This window comes from Nansenia antarctica (assembly GCF_963989245.1).
Source record: "Nansenia antarctica genome assembly, chromosome: 19".
In the NCBI taxonomy this organism is placed as follows: Eukaryota; Metazoa; Chordata; class Actinopteri; order Argentiniformes; family Microstomatidae; genus Nansenia; species Nansenia antarctica.
The window spans coordinates 6,610,882-6,626,233 of NC_137692.1; the positions used below are offsets into that span (position 1 = coordinate 6,610,882).

General features: G+C 45.1%; 1 protein-coding gene across 1 annotated transcript; it reads right to left on the reverse strand.

Moving 5' to 3' along the window:
* Positions 1 to 698: 698 nt before the first annotated feature.
* LOC308173738 (glycine--tRNA ligase-like) lies at positions 699 to 10,330 on the reverse strand (the record flags this gene model as incomplete). The annotated part of the gene is made up of 17 exons (XM_080548781.1): positions 699 to 812; positions 1,226 to 1,416; positions 2,680 to 2,773; positions 3,153 to 3,262; positions 3,353 to 3,438; positions 3,564 to 3,709; positions 4,336 to 4,443; positions 5,060 to 5,224; positions 5,322 to 5,484; positions 5,655 to 5,804; positions 5,971 to 6,116; positions 6,308 to 6,384; positions 7,000 to 7,088; positions 8,037 to 8,178; positions 8,664 to 8,766; positions 9,210 to 9,311; positions 10,286 to 10,330. 17 exons carry the CDS (start codon positions 10,328 to 10,330, stop codon positions 699 to 701), a joined length of 2,031 nt encoding a protein of 676 aa, XP_080404907.1.
* Positions 10,331 to 15,352: the final 5,022 nt, after the last annotated feature.

Consider the following 15,352-nt stretch of genomic DNA (forward strand, 5'->3'; position numbering starts at 1 on the left):
GGGGAGTTCTTGAGAAAGGCCGTTGCTCAGGAGATGTTATTAACCCGTCTGGGACAATTGAAACGGGGCATGAGGGAGTTTCTACCCACCAGTGTTTGTCACCAGTTTAGCTGTTTGTCCATCTTGCTTCACTTGCTCTACTGCTCTGAGACAATTCAAATGTAGTACTGTATAATGTCAACTTCCTACTCAAGATTTGGTGCTTTTGTAATGTATTAATGTTTTCATGTAACATTCATGTAACATGTATTCTAGTTTGATGTATCATCAGATTAGCAAGAGATATCCAGCAAGAGAGAGATATCACAATGTTAAGCGTTTACTGTTTTCAAATTAGGCTACTATTAAATCATGTGGAGAAAACACCAATCTGATACTGAGACAATGAATTTACACAGTAATCATAGTAAGAAGGCACAATTACATGTTTATTATTACTATAAGTTGGCACATTATAATTACAATATAGGTATACTGTATAATATATGAACAGAATTTATGTGAGGATCAATGAGAATGTTGTTATTGTTGCTTTTGTTTGACAGTACTTTATAGGATATGTATTGTTAACGTTACCTTACTTATAATCTTATTGATTGTTGAGCTGATTATGTTATTGTTGACCATGTGTATAAAAAAGTAGATCTGTAATAAACTGTAGAAAATAGCAGTGGGTAGAGCTAGAACTAATAAGAGTTCTACTCCTTCTTGCTAGTCTCCTGTCCATCAAAGATGGGGTACTTGCTCTCCACCTCAGCCCAGGACATGGTGCCGTTGGCCAGGTCACAGATGATCCCTGGCAACTCTCTGACCTGGAGGAGCAACACAGACAATTACAATAATTCACTGTTGACCTCTGTGTGATGAAATTCCATTAACACTACAACAACTGTGCCTATTTTACCTACTAGTAGAGCCGCCTTGGGGGTCAAATAGACCCCCTTTTTAGAATGTAAATCTGCTATTTACACACAGAGATCACTAGAGGGCGCTTCTTTTTTTAGCCTGCCTCCTACACAGAAAAACTGCAAAACAGCTGTCTATATACTGTCTTATCCTGAAGTGATTTTGAAAATGTAAGGATACTGGGTGGTAGAACGCACATATCTAGGAAAAGTCATGAAAGGAGGGTCCTGAAATTTGATCGAATGCAAAGATAGAATTTCTTTTTTACTCACAGGGGTCACCGTGACCCCTCATGGCTCTTCTAGTGTCATTCTCCTACCTCGGCCCTGATCTGTCTCATGGAGTCTCGGTCCCTCAGAGTGGCTGTGTGAGGGGTCTTGTTCACTGTGTCAAAGTCGATGGTGATGCCGAAGGCCACTCCGATCTCGTCTGTCCTGGCGTAGCGTCTCCCGATGGATCCTGAGGAGTCGTCCACCTTGTGGGAGACGCCGTTCTTGGTCATGGCTTCAGCTGCAAGGACAAATAGTGATTTGGCATAAGAATCATATATGTTTCGTAAACCTATTTTTAAACCTATTTTCAAAATATATTTTATATATATGTTTTATAAATATATATATAAAAAAAAAACTAACCAAACTTTGTATTGAAATAATTGTTTAAAAAAAATGATGAATAGACTACAAATGGTTCAAAATGCTGCTGCTCGTGTCCTTACTAGGACCAAACGAAGAGCGCACATCACACCTGTCTTGAGATCACTACACTGGCTCCCTGTCAGTCATAGAATAGACTTTAAGATCCTTTTACTAGTTTATAAATCACTTCACTGTGATGCACCCAATTACATGGTGGACATGCTCATAAGATACACACCAGCTAGACCCCTACGGTCTAGTGGCACGGAACTTTTAATAGTGCCAGAGGCTAGGACAAAGAGATTTGGAGGATCAGCTTTTAGCATATATGCTCCTAGATTGTGGAACACCCTACCTGAGGGCCTGAGGTTGTCTAAAACTCAGGACATTTTTAAGCGTGACCTCAAAACCTACCTATTCAATGTCGCCTTTTGATACTAAGGGAGACATTGGACATTATAGAACTAGGATCACTAGGCCTTTACACCATACTCGTGTTTTGAGATTTGTGTTGACAGGAAAATGGACCCGGGTGCTGATGAGGCACTGTCAGCTCCAAATAGCACCTAGAGCAGTACTGGAACCGGTACAAGGGTGTACCAGGACCACCATCAGGTTGTATTGCTGTCATCTTTATTGTCTTTATTGTGTTGTTGCATCATAACTGTGCTTAAGATTCTCTTTTGGCAGGACCTGTGACCATGCTGGATGCAGAACGATGCAAATATAACACTAAATGTATGGACAGTGTGTACGCCGATAATATGCAAGGAATTTTTCCTGGATACATGGTGTACAGGTTTTTGCCCTTGCTTGCTTGCTTTGTGCCGGTGGTCCTTGGCCTCCCCTTGGGGACCGCTGGGTACTGGTAGGCAAACTGGCTAGTAGTCGCTCTATTGGTAGAGGGCTGCAAGGGAATTTTTCCTGGCTACATAGTATACAGGTTTTTACTTTTGCCTGCTCGGGACATACTCTGTCAGTATTGATTGATTGATTGACTGATTGACTGAACATTTTCATTGTGTGAAGCGCATTGAGTTGCATCTTGTAAGAAATGCGCTATACAAATAAAATTTGATTTGATTTGATTTGATTTGATTTTAAAAGCTATGACATGGTTGAGATGAGTGCTCACATAGTTCCCGAACAAAAGGCGTGAACTCCTGGTTGTGGCTCAAAGGAAGGACGGAGCATTTGTATGGAGCCACAGTAGCAGGGAAGCTGAAATACTGGAGGAGAGAAAAAGAGGGAGAGAAGTATTGAACAGGAAGACTATATATTTAACCGTTATTACATTGTAACAACTGGTGTAACAATAATTTCAATGGTCTAGACCAGTGGTTTTCAACCCTCTCCTCTGGGACCACCAGTCGTTCCACATATTTGATCTGTTCCACCACCAGCACACCTGATTCAACTAATCAAGTGCAAAGCAATTATGATTTGTACTTGATTAGTTGAATCAGGTGTGCTGGTGGTGGAACAGATCAAATGTGGAACGGCTGGTGGTCCCCGAGGAGAGGGTTGAAAACCACTGTTCTACAATAATAGTGTGTGGGTGATTCAGGGGTATTATTGAGATTTGTTACCTCTTCAAAGTGGTCTTACCGTTCTTTGTTCATCGCCCATCCTCACATGGAATGAGTGCTCGAAGATAGAGTACATGATTCTGCCAATGCCAAAGGAGGGCTCGATTACATTCGGGACAATCTCCTCCACTGTGGGAAAACAGAGAGAAACGTTTTCCCACCAAAACAAATACAAATGATTTTTTTGTCTTCAACAAGGAGTGTAGAACCTTCCCTCACCGTGCAAAGTCTTCTGGAACCTCTTGACACTGACCATGTCCTTGGTGATTTGGAAAGATTTGCCATCCATCTCAATGGTGAACAGCCTGAAAAAAGATTAGGGGTGCACAGTATTATTAACAAGCTTGAAACATGAACATTGCTGGCTGCCGGTTAGCATACATCAAATATGGATATGCTAGACTGTATTCACTTTGCTTACAACACTCACCCATCCTGACTGAGTAGCTGCTCCTGGTCTGTGATGTAGCACTCGTCACAGATAGACAGGTACTCCAGGACCAGCTTGGCATCTTTTTTATACGCCTGACCAATGGCTCCCTTGTTGGGCTCAAACTGGACAACATTGACCACCTTGTAGGGCGTAGTTAAGGAGAGAGACCACCGGAAAGGACTTGTGAACAAGGAAAAACAGGTACCAGGGTTCCCACACCTTCTGAAACATCCAATTCAAGCACCTTTCAAGGACTTTCAAGACTCAGTTCCCTCAAATTCAAGGACCCAACATGGCATAGTTTGAGACAGACCTAGATGAGAATGTATATAATAGAAACTATCCGCTCACAGACAACAATTAAAAAGAGAGGCTTGAATGTGTGAACACTAGATGGTCTCTTGCCTTCTCTACCACAGCGCAGCAAAACAATATATTGTGAAATATGTGTAAAGTTAAGCAATACAGAGACTTATTTACTAGTTGAGCTAAGTACAACTTTTTTGAACATATCATTTTTTTAGAGAGAGAGAGAGGGGAATTCAAGCACTTTCAATGACCCATGTCTATTTTCAAAAACGTTTAAGACCTTGATTTTTTTTTTCTCAAATTCACAAACTTTCAAGGATTTCAAGGACCCGTGGGAACACTGAGGTACTTTTATTTTTTCATTTTCAGGCTACTGAAATGACCAACCAGACAATCAGAGCAGAGATATGCAGTAAGACATGGCCTAATGCTCAGCTCTCTAATGGGTAAAGCAGGATATGGGTTCTTTCAGGGGCTTCTCGGCCACTAGAGGGACCTTGGTGGCTCTTGAATGGCATGACAGGTCGTAGCAGGAACGGTCAGCACAGCCCACGATCTCAATCCAGCCCTGTAGGGAATAAACAGTGTTCAGCACAGACAGAGCTGAGGTACAGTGGTTTGGGTCAGTGGTGTAGTCTACATGATACGCAGGACTACGCCGTATACCCACTAGGAAAGGCCAAGGATTTCCATATACCCACTTAAACATGTGTGAGGATACGTAACAGCGTTTTGTGACAGAACATTCACTTTCATTCATAAAACTCACCCCGTCTGTGTTATGAAGCACTTGAATTTTGGACCATTGGGACTAACTATAGCGTCATATACCATCAACGGGGGGAAATGCGACATGAAATATGTCAAAATGCAGCAATATCATGCACAGATCAGCCTTATAACATGTAATGTTAGATATATATATAATGTTAGACAGGGAGCGCAGATGTATTTATATGCTGTTTCGAAATGAACGATATGAGGCTGGGAGGGGAAAATCACAGTATACCCACTAGAAAAAGCTAGACTATACCACTGGTTTGGGTGGACTTACGAAGGAGGTTTAGGAGGTGGACTTACGAAGGAGGTTTAGGAGGTGGACTTACGTAGCAGGTTTAGGAGGTGGACTTACGTAGCAGGTTTAGGAGGTGGACTTACGTAGCAGGTTTAGGAGGTGGACTTACGTAGGAGGTTTTGGTCTCTGCGTCCCAGCAGTCGCAGGCATAGTGGGCCATCTCGTTGTCCATGTGCTGGCGGAAACGCACTTTCTCTTTGGACAGGCCCACTTTGATCAAGTAGAGGTAGATTCTTCCAATGAAATAACCCAGCACAGAGTTATTGATCACTCCCTGCAATAGAGACAAAGACATCAGGCAAAAAACATCAAATATGACTTTTGCTCCGGGGTTGGTTCTACTAATGCTGATAAGAATTGTTCTCTCTCACCTGCTCTACTGCATCCCCCAGCCTCATGAGGTGAGCAGACTGGCCGCTGGTCTGGGCCTTGGAGGAGTACAGCAGGATCTCCAGGTCAGCCACGTTGGGGAACTTGGGGTGGATCTTCTCTGTCGGATCCACAAAGTGCTCAATCTCAGCCATGGTGAACTCTCTAAAAGGAAGAAGGTAAAGGATCATATTTTAAACATATTCTCCTGGCCAGACATGCTAGTTTACATGGATGTTATGGAAAACAAAGCTCAAAAGGAGAGAGTCAATTCCCATAAAATGTCAGTCAATTCAGGGAAATTGACCCCAACTCAGAACACGGGGAGTTCTTACCGAACACGGATGAGGCCAGAACGAGGCGAGATTTCGTTCCTGAAGGAGTTTCCAATCTGGGCAGCAGCGAAGGGAAGCTTTCCCTGGTTGAACTCCAACAAGCGTTTGAAATTGAGGAACATTCCCTGAGCAGTTTCAGGCCTCAAATAGCTGTGTTGGAAAAAAGGATCCAATGATCATAATTCTCTTTTTTTTTTTTTTACATTTTTCAACTTTAATGCAAACAAGTAATACACCATCGACTATATTTACTGTATTTATATTTGGGAACATCAGAGCTCAATACAGATGCTCCACAAGAGCAGTTGGTCTGTACCCTGGCATGTTCCCCCCGGGCCCGATGGATGTCTTGAACATCAGGTTGAAGGAAATGGGGGCTGTGAGGTCATTTCCTGTGGGGGGAGATTTGACGTTGTATTTCACAAAGAGGTCACCTAACTGCTGCTGAGAGTAGTTGTCCATCTGAAAAGGTAAGGTGCACAGACCGTCTGTCAGAAGTCAAGGCAGTTGGATTTGTGTCACTACAGCTTAGTGTGTAGAAAACATCACATTCATTGATGAAAGACCACTTCGTTGAAACTAGACCTGCATTTATTCCAGTAAATAGGTGTTTTAATCATTCCTCATGCTTTGATGTCTCCACATGCTCACACCTGAGTAATGACGTCCTCCATCTCAGCTGCCTTCTCCACTGAACATTTGTTATCAGACATCAGTTTCTTTAGGTGAGCTGAGTTGTTAAGGAGAAAAGAGTCAAAATGAAGTAATACCCTTTAGTTTAAACATAGAATCAGTAGATGTATTGAAGGGTAAACACATGTACAGATAAATGCCATTTACAGACCTTGTTTTTTGTGAATAGCGTTTACCCACTTTTAATGGAAAATCAGTGGGTTTTAACATTAATGTTTACATTAGTCATTTTCTCCGGTGTCCAGCATTTACCCACCTTTTTTTAAAATTACGGCTACATCCCTGAATAGTTTTACTGCATTGTATAACTTACCACGACTCTCTTTGTTTACACATTGACTCACCAGTATATTTAATAGGTGTTACTTTCATTCTACCTAAAAACTAAAGTTTCACTTTCTTTCTAGTATGATAGAAAAAGGGGACTACAAGTTTTCTTCTTATATAACATACTTTGTACACCAGAGGGTCCAGAACAGGTTCTCAACCAAACATTCCAAAGCCCACATCTCCTCAGGGTAGAAAGCTGACACCCAGCATTTTAAAAGCTTACAGGAATGGGGTGGGGAAGGCAGGGTAGTGGTCGCACCTCGACTCTAATGAAATAATTCTATGTTTCTGGATGACCTCATATATGGAGTAGTAGACTCACCTTTGAGGAGGTGGTCGGCCCGGAAGCACTCCCCTGTCTTGACATCTTTCACCATGTAGTCAGCAAACTTATCCACATGCCCAGATGTCCTATAAAATAAATCCACACTGAATGCTCTTCATCAAATGTCCACTTAGTACTCTCAATCTGTGTACATGTACTTTACAATCAGAAGGTATAAGACTAAAAACCCAGCGGCCTCATTTATAAAAATGTACTCGAACGTCATCTTTAACTTGCACGTAAGCACATTTTTCTAAATGGACGTAAGCATTATTTATAAAACGGGCTCAATTATAGCGGCTGAATTAAGCCAAGTGCTATAATATAGGGTAGGCGTTCGTCTGGAAGCGGGAGAGGGCAGAGAAGGATGGCTTCTCTGTAAGTTGCATTTGTGACGTATGATCATGACAACTAACCAGGCAAATGCTTATACTGTAATAATATAATATGGTCTTATTCTTATCAGGTGATATTGAAAACATGGCTGCTCACTCCCTTGGCGAACCCACAGACGGAGGAAATCCAGTATAATTTAGTGCATGGCCGGGCAAGGTCCGTTGTGGAGCGCACTATAGGCATGTTGAAGGGGAGATGGCGTTGCCTTGACAGCTCCGGGGGGATATAAAGGAAGACTGAAATACAATCATAAACATCAGTTCCCCTTTCTCGGCTGATAACAACATTGTTAATTTTATTACGAGCCACTTTCACTTCGCATGAATTACAGTAGGCATTAACGTGTTCGAGTGCGGCTCACATGCCTGTAATAACTTCGCATAACAAGTAGGTATTGTGCGTACGTCAAGTCAAGACCTGACGTAGAGCTACGATCGTTTCCACGGTCAAATTGACTCACGTTGAAATTGTATAAATCACTACTTTGACGTGGTTTTCTACGTACGCCACGGGTAAGATCAAATTTGATCCAAAGTACTTTCTATAAATGAGGCCCCAGCTCTCCATGCCATATCACCATACAGTAGCAGTATATAGATGAAGCGAAATGATGGGGCCTCAAGGCCTGTGCCACCCACTTGAGGACCGTCTCCGGGGTCAGCATGGTGCAGTCGATCTCCAGGATCTGCTCCTCCTGGATGAAGTGCTGCCTCCAGGCCTGCAGGATGTTGTTCTTCAGTGCACAGCCCACAGGGCCAAAGTCATACAGGCCACTCACACCTGAGACACAGGCCACAGGGAGGCAGTCACAGCAGAACATGGAGTTTGACAGGGAGTTGTGGAACACATACATATGTCATAAGAAATAAGAGACATGCCCTGATGTGTGCACATATGGGATATGAGTATTGTACCGTGCCGTGCCCCAGAGCAACTAAACCTTTTATTAGACAGTATCTGTGCTTTCTTTTCCTCCTTGAGAGAGGTATTGACATATGGGGATACTAATCTATCGTTGAGGTAAAGTAAGGAGGCTATAAAACATGGGTGTTCCTGTCCACCTCGTTTTATGGCATGTTGGTCTTGATCAACTTCATATCTAAGCATCAGCTCAAAATATGTTCGAACTGTGTTGGGAGGAGGACAATAAGTTACTGTACTAAAAGCAATTCTAGACTAAATGGGTAAATGCCAAGACTGCAGAATGGAAAGCAATAGTACTGCAGTGACAAGGTCTACTAATAAAGAAACTAAAACTCTTTTACCTCCATATATCGCAAAAGCCTGATCATAAAAGAATCGCCTCTTCAATGTATCTTCCATCTTGGATCTATCAACAATGTCATCCTGGGGCTGCAAAGCCAGTTCCTGCAATGCAAAATCCAAAATGTATTTTTTTATAACAAATACAATATATTGAGTTTTTCTTGAGGGAAAATGTAGGCCTACCTGAAGATTTTTTGAGAGAAACAATGACATTATCATTTCCATAATTTCCGACTGATATCTAATCAACTATGCAGAAAAGGGATTGTGCACTTATGTTTGACCTTAGAGGGGGAAAATAAATAGGGACCTTGAAGCCCCTCACCTTAGCTTCCAGAACTCTCTTTCCTCACCTTAGCTTCCAGAACTCTCTTCCCTCACCTTAGCTTCCAGAACTCTTCCCTCACCTTAGCTTCCAGAACTCTCTTTCCTCACCTTAGCTTCCAGAACTCTCTTCCCTCACCTTAGCTTCCAGAACTCTCTTCCCTCACCTTAGCTTCCAGAACTCTCTTCCTCACCTTAGCTTCCAGAACTCTCTTCCTCACCTTAGCTTCCAGAACTCTCTTCCGTGCTTTCAACTCCGCCACTGCTTTACTCATGTCCAGGTCAGAGGACTTCTCCTCCTTCATCTGGCGCACCAAGTCACCCTGCAAAAGGCTGTCATGTCAACACTCTAGTAATGTTTGTTTTTATTAAGTCGTGACGTTAGAATTATAAGGTTCTATCTCCATTTTTGTCAAAATTGAGTTTTTTACATAATCTGATCCATTAGGTGTTTATTAATGCCTGTGTGGTGTTATTTTTTTTAAATGTTGACATTTTTTGAGTTAGTAATTCATAAAATACAAAGGTTCCATCTCACAGAACATAATGGAAGAATGTAAAAACTGTGACGCTCAATATCTCTGAACGACCCTAAACGGAGATAGAACCTTATCATTCTAAACGGAGATAGAACCTTATCATTCTAAACGGAGATAGAACCTTATCATTCTAAACGGAGATAGAACCTTATCATTCTAAACGGAGATAGAACCTTCTCATTCTAAACGGAGATAGAACCTTCTCATTCTAAACGGAGATAGAACCTTATCATTCTAAACGGAGATAGAACCTTCTCATTCTAAACGGAGATAGAACCTTCTCATTATAAACGGAGATAGAACCTTATCATTCTAAACGGAGATAGAACCTTATCATTCTAAACGGAGATAGAACCTTCTCATTCTAAACGGAGATAGAACCTTCTCATTCTAAACGGAGATAGAACCTTATCATTCTAAACAGAGATATAACCTTATCATTCTAAGCTCACGAAGTGACAGTGGCACACACAGTCATATTTAATGATAATTCAACAAGATGTTTCGCCTAGAAACAGAAACATTTTCGCACAGAAGACGCTCAGTGGACGGCTGCGGAGACGTCGGATGAGGGCGCAAGAAGACTTAGGACATGTCATCCAGAGGTTAAAGGGCTCCGCTTCTGTACGAAAGACGCTTTGGTGAAATGAAACCTTATTCAAATAAATGCATCATCTGTGCGTTCACATCCACGTCGCTAAAGCACATATTTATTCACCGAGGTAGAGCCTTTTGCTCCATCGACACGCAGCTCTCACCTGTTCCTTCACGGATTCCCTCAAAGGAGCCAGCACCTCTTCCATGTTGCGACACCCTTCTCTTCTGACGATAGATAAACAGCCTTATCTCTGAGGATCAACCTTATCTCTGAGGATCAACCAGCAGGAGAACAGGTTTGCACAGGGAAAGTCATGGGAGGCGCCGGGGTTTCCTGGAGCAGGGAGAGTCATGGGAGGCGCCGGGGTGTCCTGGAGCAAGCGCGCAATTGGCCAGATTGGAGACGAGAAACCAGAGCGCACAGTTGCATCAGCTAGAGGAGATTCTGGTAAGTAAGTAAAGCTTTATTTATACAGCACCTTTCATACAATAAATGCAGCTCAAAGTGCTTTACAACAGGAATAAGAACATAAAGTGAATATAAAAACATATATAAAAACATATACAAGCATAGAATGAATATAAAAGCAGGGGAAAACACTAAAAAGAAAAGGTAAAGATCTAACTTTCATATCCCTTTCATCTCCCTATACCTTACACAGTCTTTCTGTACTTCCCACTGGCTTTCCACCAGCACCACTATAAAAAATATTTACTACCACTTGCCTAATGGCAAGACTGGGCTTTATTTTATTTCCACACCAATTTAAGTCTTTCGCCTATGAAAATATTTACTACCACTGGTGGAAAGCTGCTTTCCATTCGAGTAGAGGCCTCTTGCACCGGGCTGCAGGTGTGCATTAAAGTGTTAGTCCATTTCAAAATGACACACACACATACACACATACACACATACACAGTACACACATACACACATACACACATACACACACACGGTACAATGACTCGCAGTACCTCATTTGATATAGCCAGTAACCCTGTGCATACTCTAGCTCAACATGGTATACCTCGAACTACTGTACTTGCCATACTGTACCTATCTCTATCATGTTTTTTATATCATGTCTTATATCACTATTTGCACTTCTGGTTAGATGCTAAACTGCATTTGGTTGTCTGGTACTTGTACTATAAAGTTGAATCTAATCTAATCTGTGTACATACATCTACTGATGCCTCTGGACACATCTTCAGTGATGTTCCTGGAATCATCGGGCGTTTCGGGTCTTTCAACATCATACACCCTCCTCCAGGTGACCCAGCCGGGGCTGATCAGACCCCAGCTTGTGTCCAGATGGCTAACTAGCTACCATGACTCCATGGCTCTCCTCTTTTGAGCCACAGCCATCTAGAGGCTCTCTCTGCCGCATTGGTGGTACTGCGGATGGCTCTCCTCTTTCTCTCTCCATCGATGCCCAAACTGCTGAAGGCTCTGGCCAAGGAACGGGCTGCAAATCCTCTGCAACCAACCTCTACTGGGAAACACCTCGCTCTCCACCCAGCCTGCTGGCAGTCACTGACCAGTCCCGCGTACTTGGAGAGCTTCCTCTCAAAGGCTTCTTCCAAGCGGTCTTCCCACGGGACTGTCAGTTCCAGCAGCACTGCTTGCCTGGTGGACTCAGAAAAGAGAACAATGTCTGGTCGCAGGGTGGTGACTGCAATGTGGCTGGGGAACTTCAGCTGATGTTCAAGGTCAACCAACAGCTGCCAGTCTCTTGCAGAGGTCAAGATGCCTGCAGATGTTTTCCTGGCAGGGGTTGGCTGCTCCCCAGCTCTGACAAAGGCGATGGTTTTCTTGGAGGGTCGGAACTGCTTTGCCCACACAAGTCCTGCACTGATGGCTTCAGCAATGGTCTTCAGGACTTGGTCATGCCTCCACCTGTACCGTCCATCTCCAAGGGCCCTTGTACAGCAGCTGAGGATGTGTTCCAGGGTTCCTCGCTTGGAACACAGTTGGCATGCTGGTGTCTCTGCTATGCCCCATGTGTGCAGATTTGACGGGCTTGGAAGCACATCATAGACTGCCTGGATGAGGAATTTGATGCGGTGAGGCTCGGCTTTCCAAAGCTCAGCCCAGGTCACCTTCCTCTCAATCGCATTCTCCCATCTCGTCCAAGCTCCCTGTTGCTTCATTCCCACTGCCTTGCAGGTTCTTGTCTCCTCCACTGCTGCTCTCACCTCCTCCTGAACAAGGCGGCGCTTTTCCTTCCCCCTGGTGTTCATTTGGGGAGTTGGAAAGGATCCAAGCCCAGCTCGACCTCGTGTGACCACTCCCACCAAGCTCCTGTGACGCAGCCTCGCCTCTGCCTCTTGAACAGCTTCCTCTGCCCTCCACTTCCTGCCAGTCCTCACTTGGATCCCTGCATTAGCCACCTTCGGATCACTTGAGTCCCTGTACTGAACCACTTCTCTGGCTCTTGTCACCTTGAATTCCTCCTCCAAGGATTTGAAGGGCAGTTGCAGTTTGTTGGTGTTCCCATAGAGTGCGGTGCTGCTCAAACTCCTTGGTAATCCAAGCCATCTCCGGAGGTGGTTGCTGACCCTCCTCTCTAAGGTCTCCACTGTTGAGATAGGGACCGCATAGACAAGGAGGGGCCACAGGATCCTGGGAAGAATGCCATGTTGGTAAACCCAGGCTTTAAACTTCCCGGGTAGGCCTGACTTGTCCACGGATTTCAGCCAGCCATCCAACTCAGTGCAGGTCGACTTGATGGATATTGTGTCCCTCAGAGAGTAGTCAAAAACCTTGCCCAAGCTCTTGACTGGCTTCTCTGTGATAGTTGGGATGGCTGTGCCTGTGATGGTAAACCGGAACTTGTCCTCCACTTTCCCTTTCCTCAGCACCATAGATCTTGATTTGGCGGGTTTGAAACGCATCCGGGCCCACCCCACTAGCTTTTCGAGTCCCTTCAGAATCCACCGGCAGCCTGGGACTGATTCTGTCGTGACTGTGAGGTCATCCATGAATGCCCTGATGGGTGGTTGCCGTTGTCCGGAATTCGTTCGGGGCCCTCTGCACTCTGGCTCAGCAGACTTGGTGAGCATGTTCATGGCTAGGGAGAACAGTGTCACAGAGATAGTGCACCCTGTGATGATACCGATCTCCACCTTGTGCCAACTGGATGTTATTGCTCCTGAAGAGACCCTCATCCTGAAATTGCTGTAGTAATCAGCGATGAGGTCTCTGCACCTGCTGGGGACATGATGCTTCGTCAAGGTGAACTGAACCAGCTTGTGTGGAATGGAGCCGAATGCATTTGCCAGGTCAAGCCACAACACTGACAGGTTGCCTTTGTTCTCTCGGGCCTCCCGAATGAGCTGTGTCACCACGCCGGTATGCTCCAGACAACCTGGCATTCCTGACACACCGCCCTTCTGGACGGATGTATCGATGTAGGTGTTCTTTGCCAGGTAGGTACACAGCCGTCTGGAAACAGTGCTGAAGAAAACCTTTGCCTCAACACACAGCAGGGAGATGATGCGGAACTGTTCTAGCTGAGTGGAGTTTTCCTCCTTCGGGATCCAAACCCCTTCAGCCACTCTCCATTGTTCAGGTATCCTCCCCCTTCTCCAGAAGACTCGCAGGATTTTCCACAGACGCAGCAGGAGTTTGGGACAGTTCTTGTACACTTTGTATGAAGTGCCACTCGGTCCTGGAGCAGAGCTTGCCCTTGCTTTGCGGACAACCTCCCTGACTTCCTTCAGCTGCAGCTCCGACATGTCGAATTGCTCTTCCGGTTCAGGGGGGTCTATGAGGATGTTGCACTCTCCCAACTCCTGCTCTCTTGAGGGATCGCTGTACGTCTGCTTCAGATGATGGTCTATCTCTTCCTGCGAGGAGGCCAGTTTGCCACTGCGCTTCTGCCCGAGCAAATCCTTCATGAACTTGAAGGGGTTGGCTATGAATGCAGCACGTTTACGTGCCCTCTCACGCCGCCGCCTCCGATGCCACTCAGCCCGGCGGAGAATCCTGATGTTTTTCCGTAGGATGCACATTAGCTGGGCCAGGCCAGTGCGTTCCTCCTCTCCTGCCACCTTGTACTGGGACTTCAGCGCTTTCATCTCCTGCCTGATGTTATGGATCTTTGCAGCTCTTTGGTTCTTTACGTAAGATGTTCCGGAGCTTTTCTTCTCCTCCACGCCGAACCGTTCAGCTGCAATGCTGACAATGATTGTTGTCATCGCCTGTAGCTTCCTGTCAGCCTCGCCCTTCACCGTTACCTCCAGAATTTGGTCGACATCGTCATCGAACTGCTTCCACAGTGAAGTCATGCTAGCTGCTGGCCATTTGATCCGCCTCCGGTCGGACTTGATGCTCGAGGGGTTAGACTGCAACACTTGGAGGTTCTGGGCACTATGGGGTGACTCCGGGCCTGGCACCTCCTGCGTCTCACCAGGTTGAACACCTGTGCGTTTTGTTGCTTCTACTCCTAACGGGCATTTCATCCTCGCTCGGTGGATCTTTAAGCCATGGATGTTCTTGCAGATTTTACCGCATGTACACTGCTTGCTCATAGTCGTTTGTCCATTGCCTAAGTCTGTTACCGTTGTGTCCGTCCGACTGGGGTGCTCATCCTCCCCCCCTCTCGGGCACCCCTGGGGGTATTTTTCCATTAAGTTCATCGTAGCTTTGTTAGGGTCCTCCTCTCAGAGGACACAGATTGGGTTGCCAGCCCGTTCTGCCCCCGGTCGCCGTCTCTCCGAGCTGTCACCGACTCTCCAGTAGTCACCACACTCTTCATGGTTGTCATCCAGTCTTTCCTGGCTGTCACTGATGACTCAGGGGGTTCGCTGTGTACATACATCTACTGATGCCTCTGGACACATCTTCAGTGATGTTCCTGGAATCATCGGGCGTTTCGGGTCTTTCAACATCATACACCCTCCTCCAGGTGACCCAGCCGGGGCTGATCAGACCCCAGCTTGTGTCCAGATGGCTAACTAGCTACCATGACTCCATGGCTCTCCTCTTTTGAGCCACAGCCATCTAGAGGCTCTCTCTGCCGCATTGGTGGTACTGCGGATGGCTCTCCTCTTTCTCTCTCCATCGATGCCCAAACTGCTGAAGGCTCTGGCCAAGGAACGGGCTGCAAATCCTCTGCAACCAACCTCCTCTCAATCTAATCTAATCTGCACAACCAAGTATAATATCTGATTACAGTTTTTCTTTATCGCTTTAACACAAACATCTGAACCTCAAACACAAT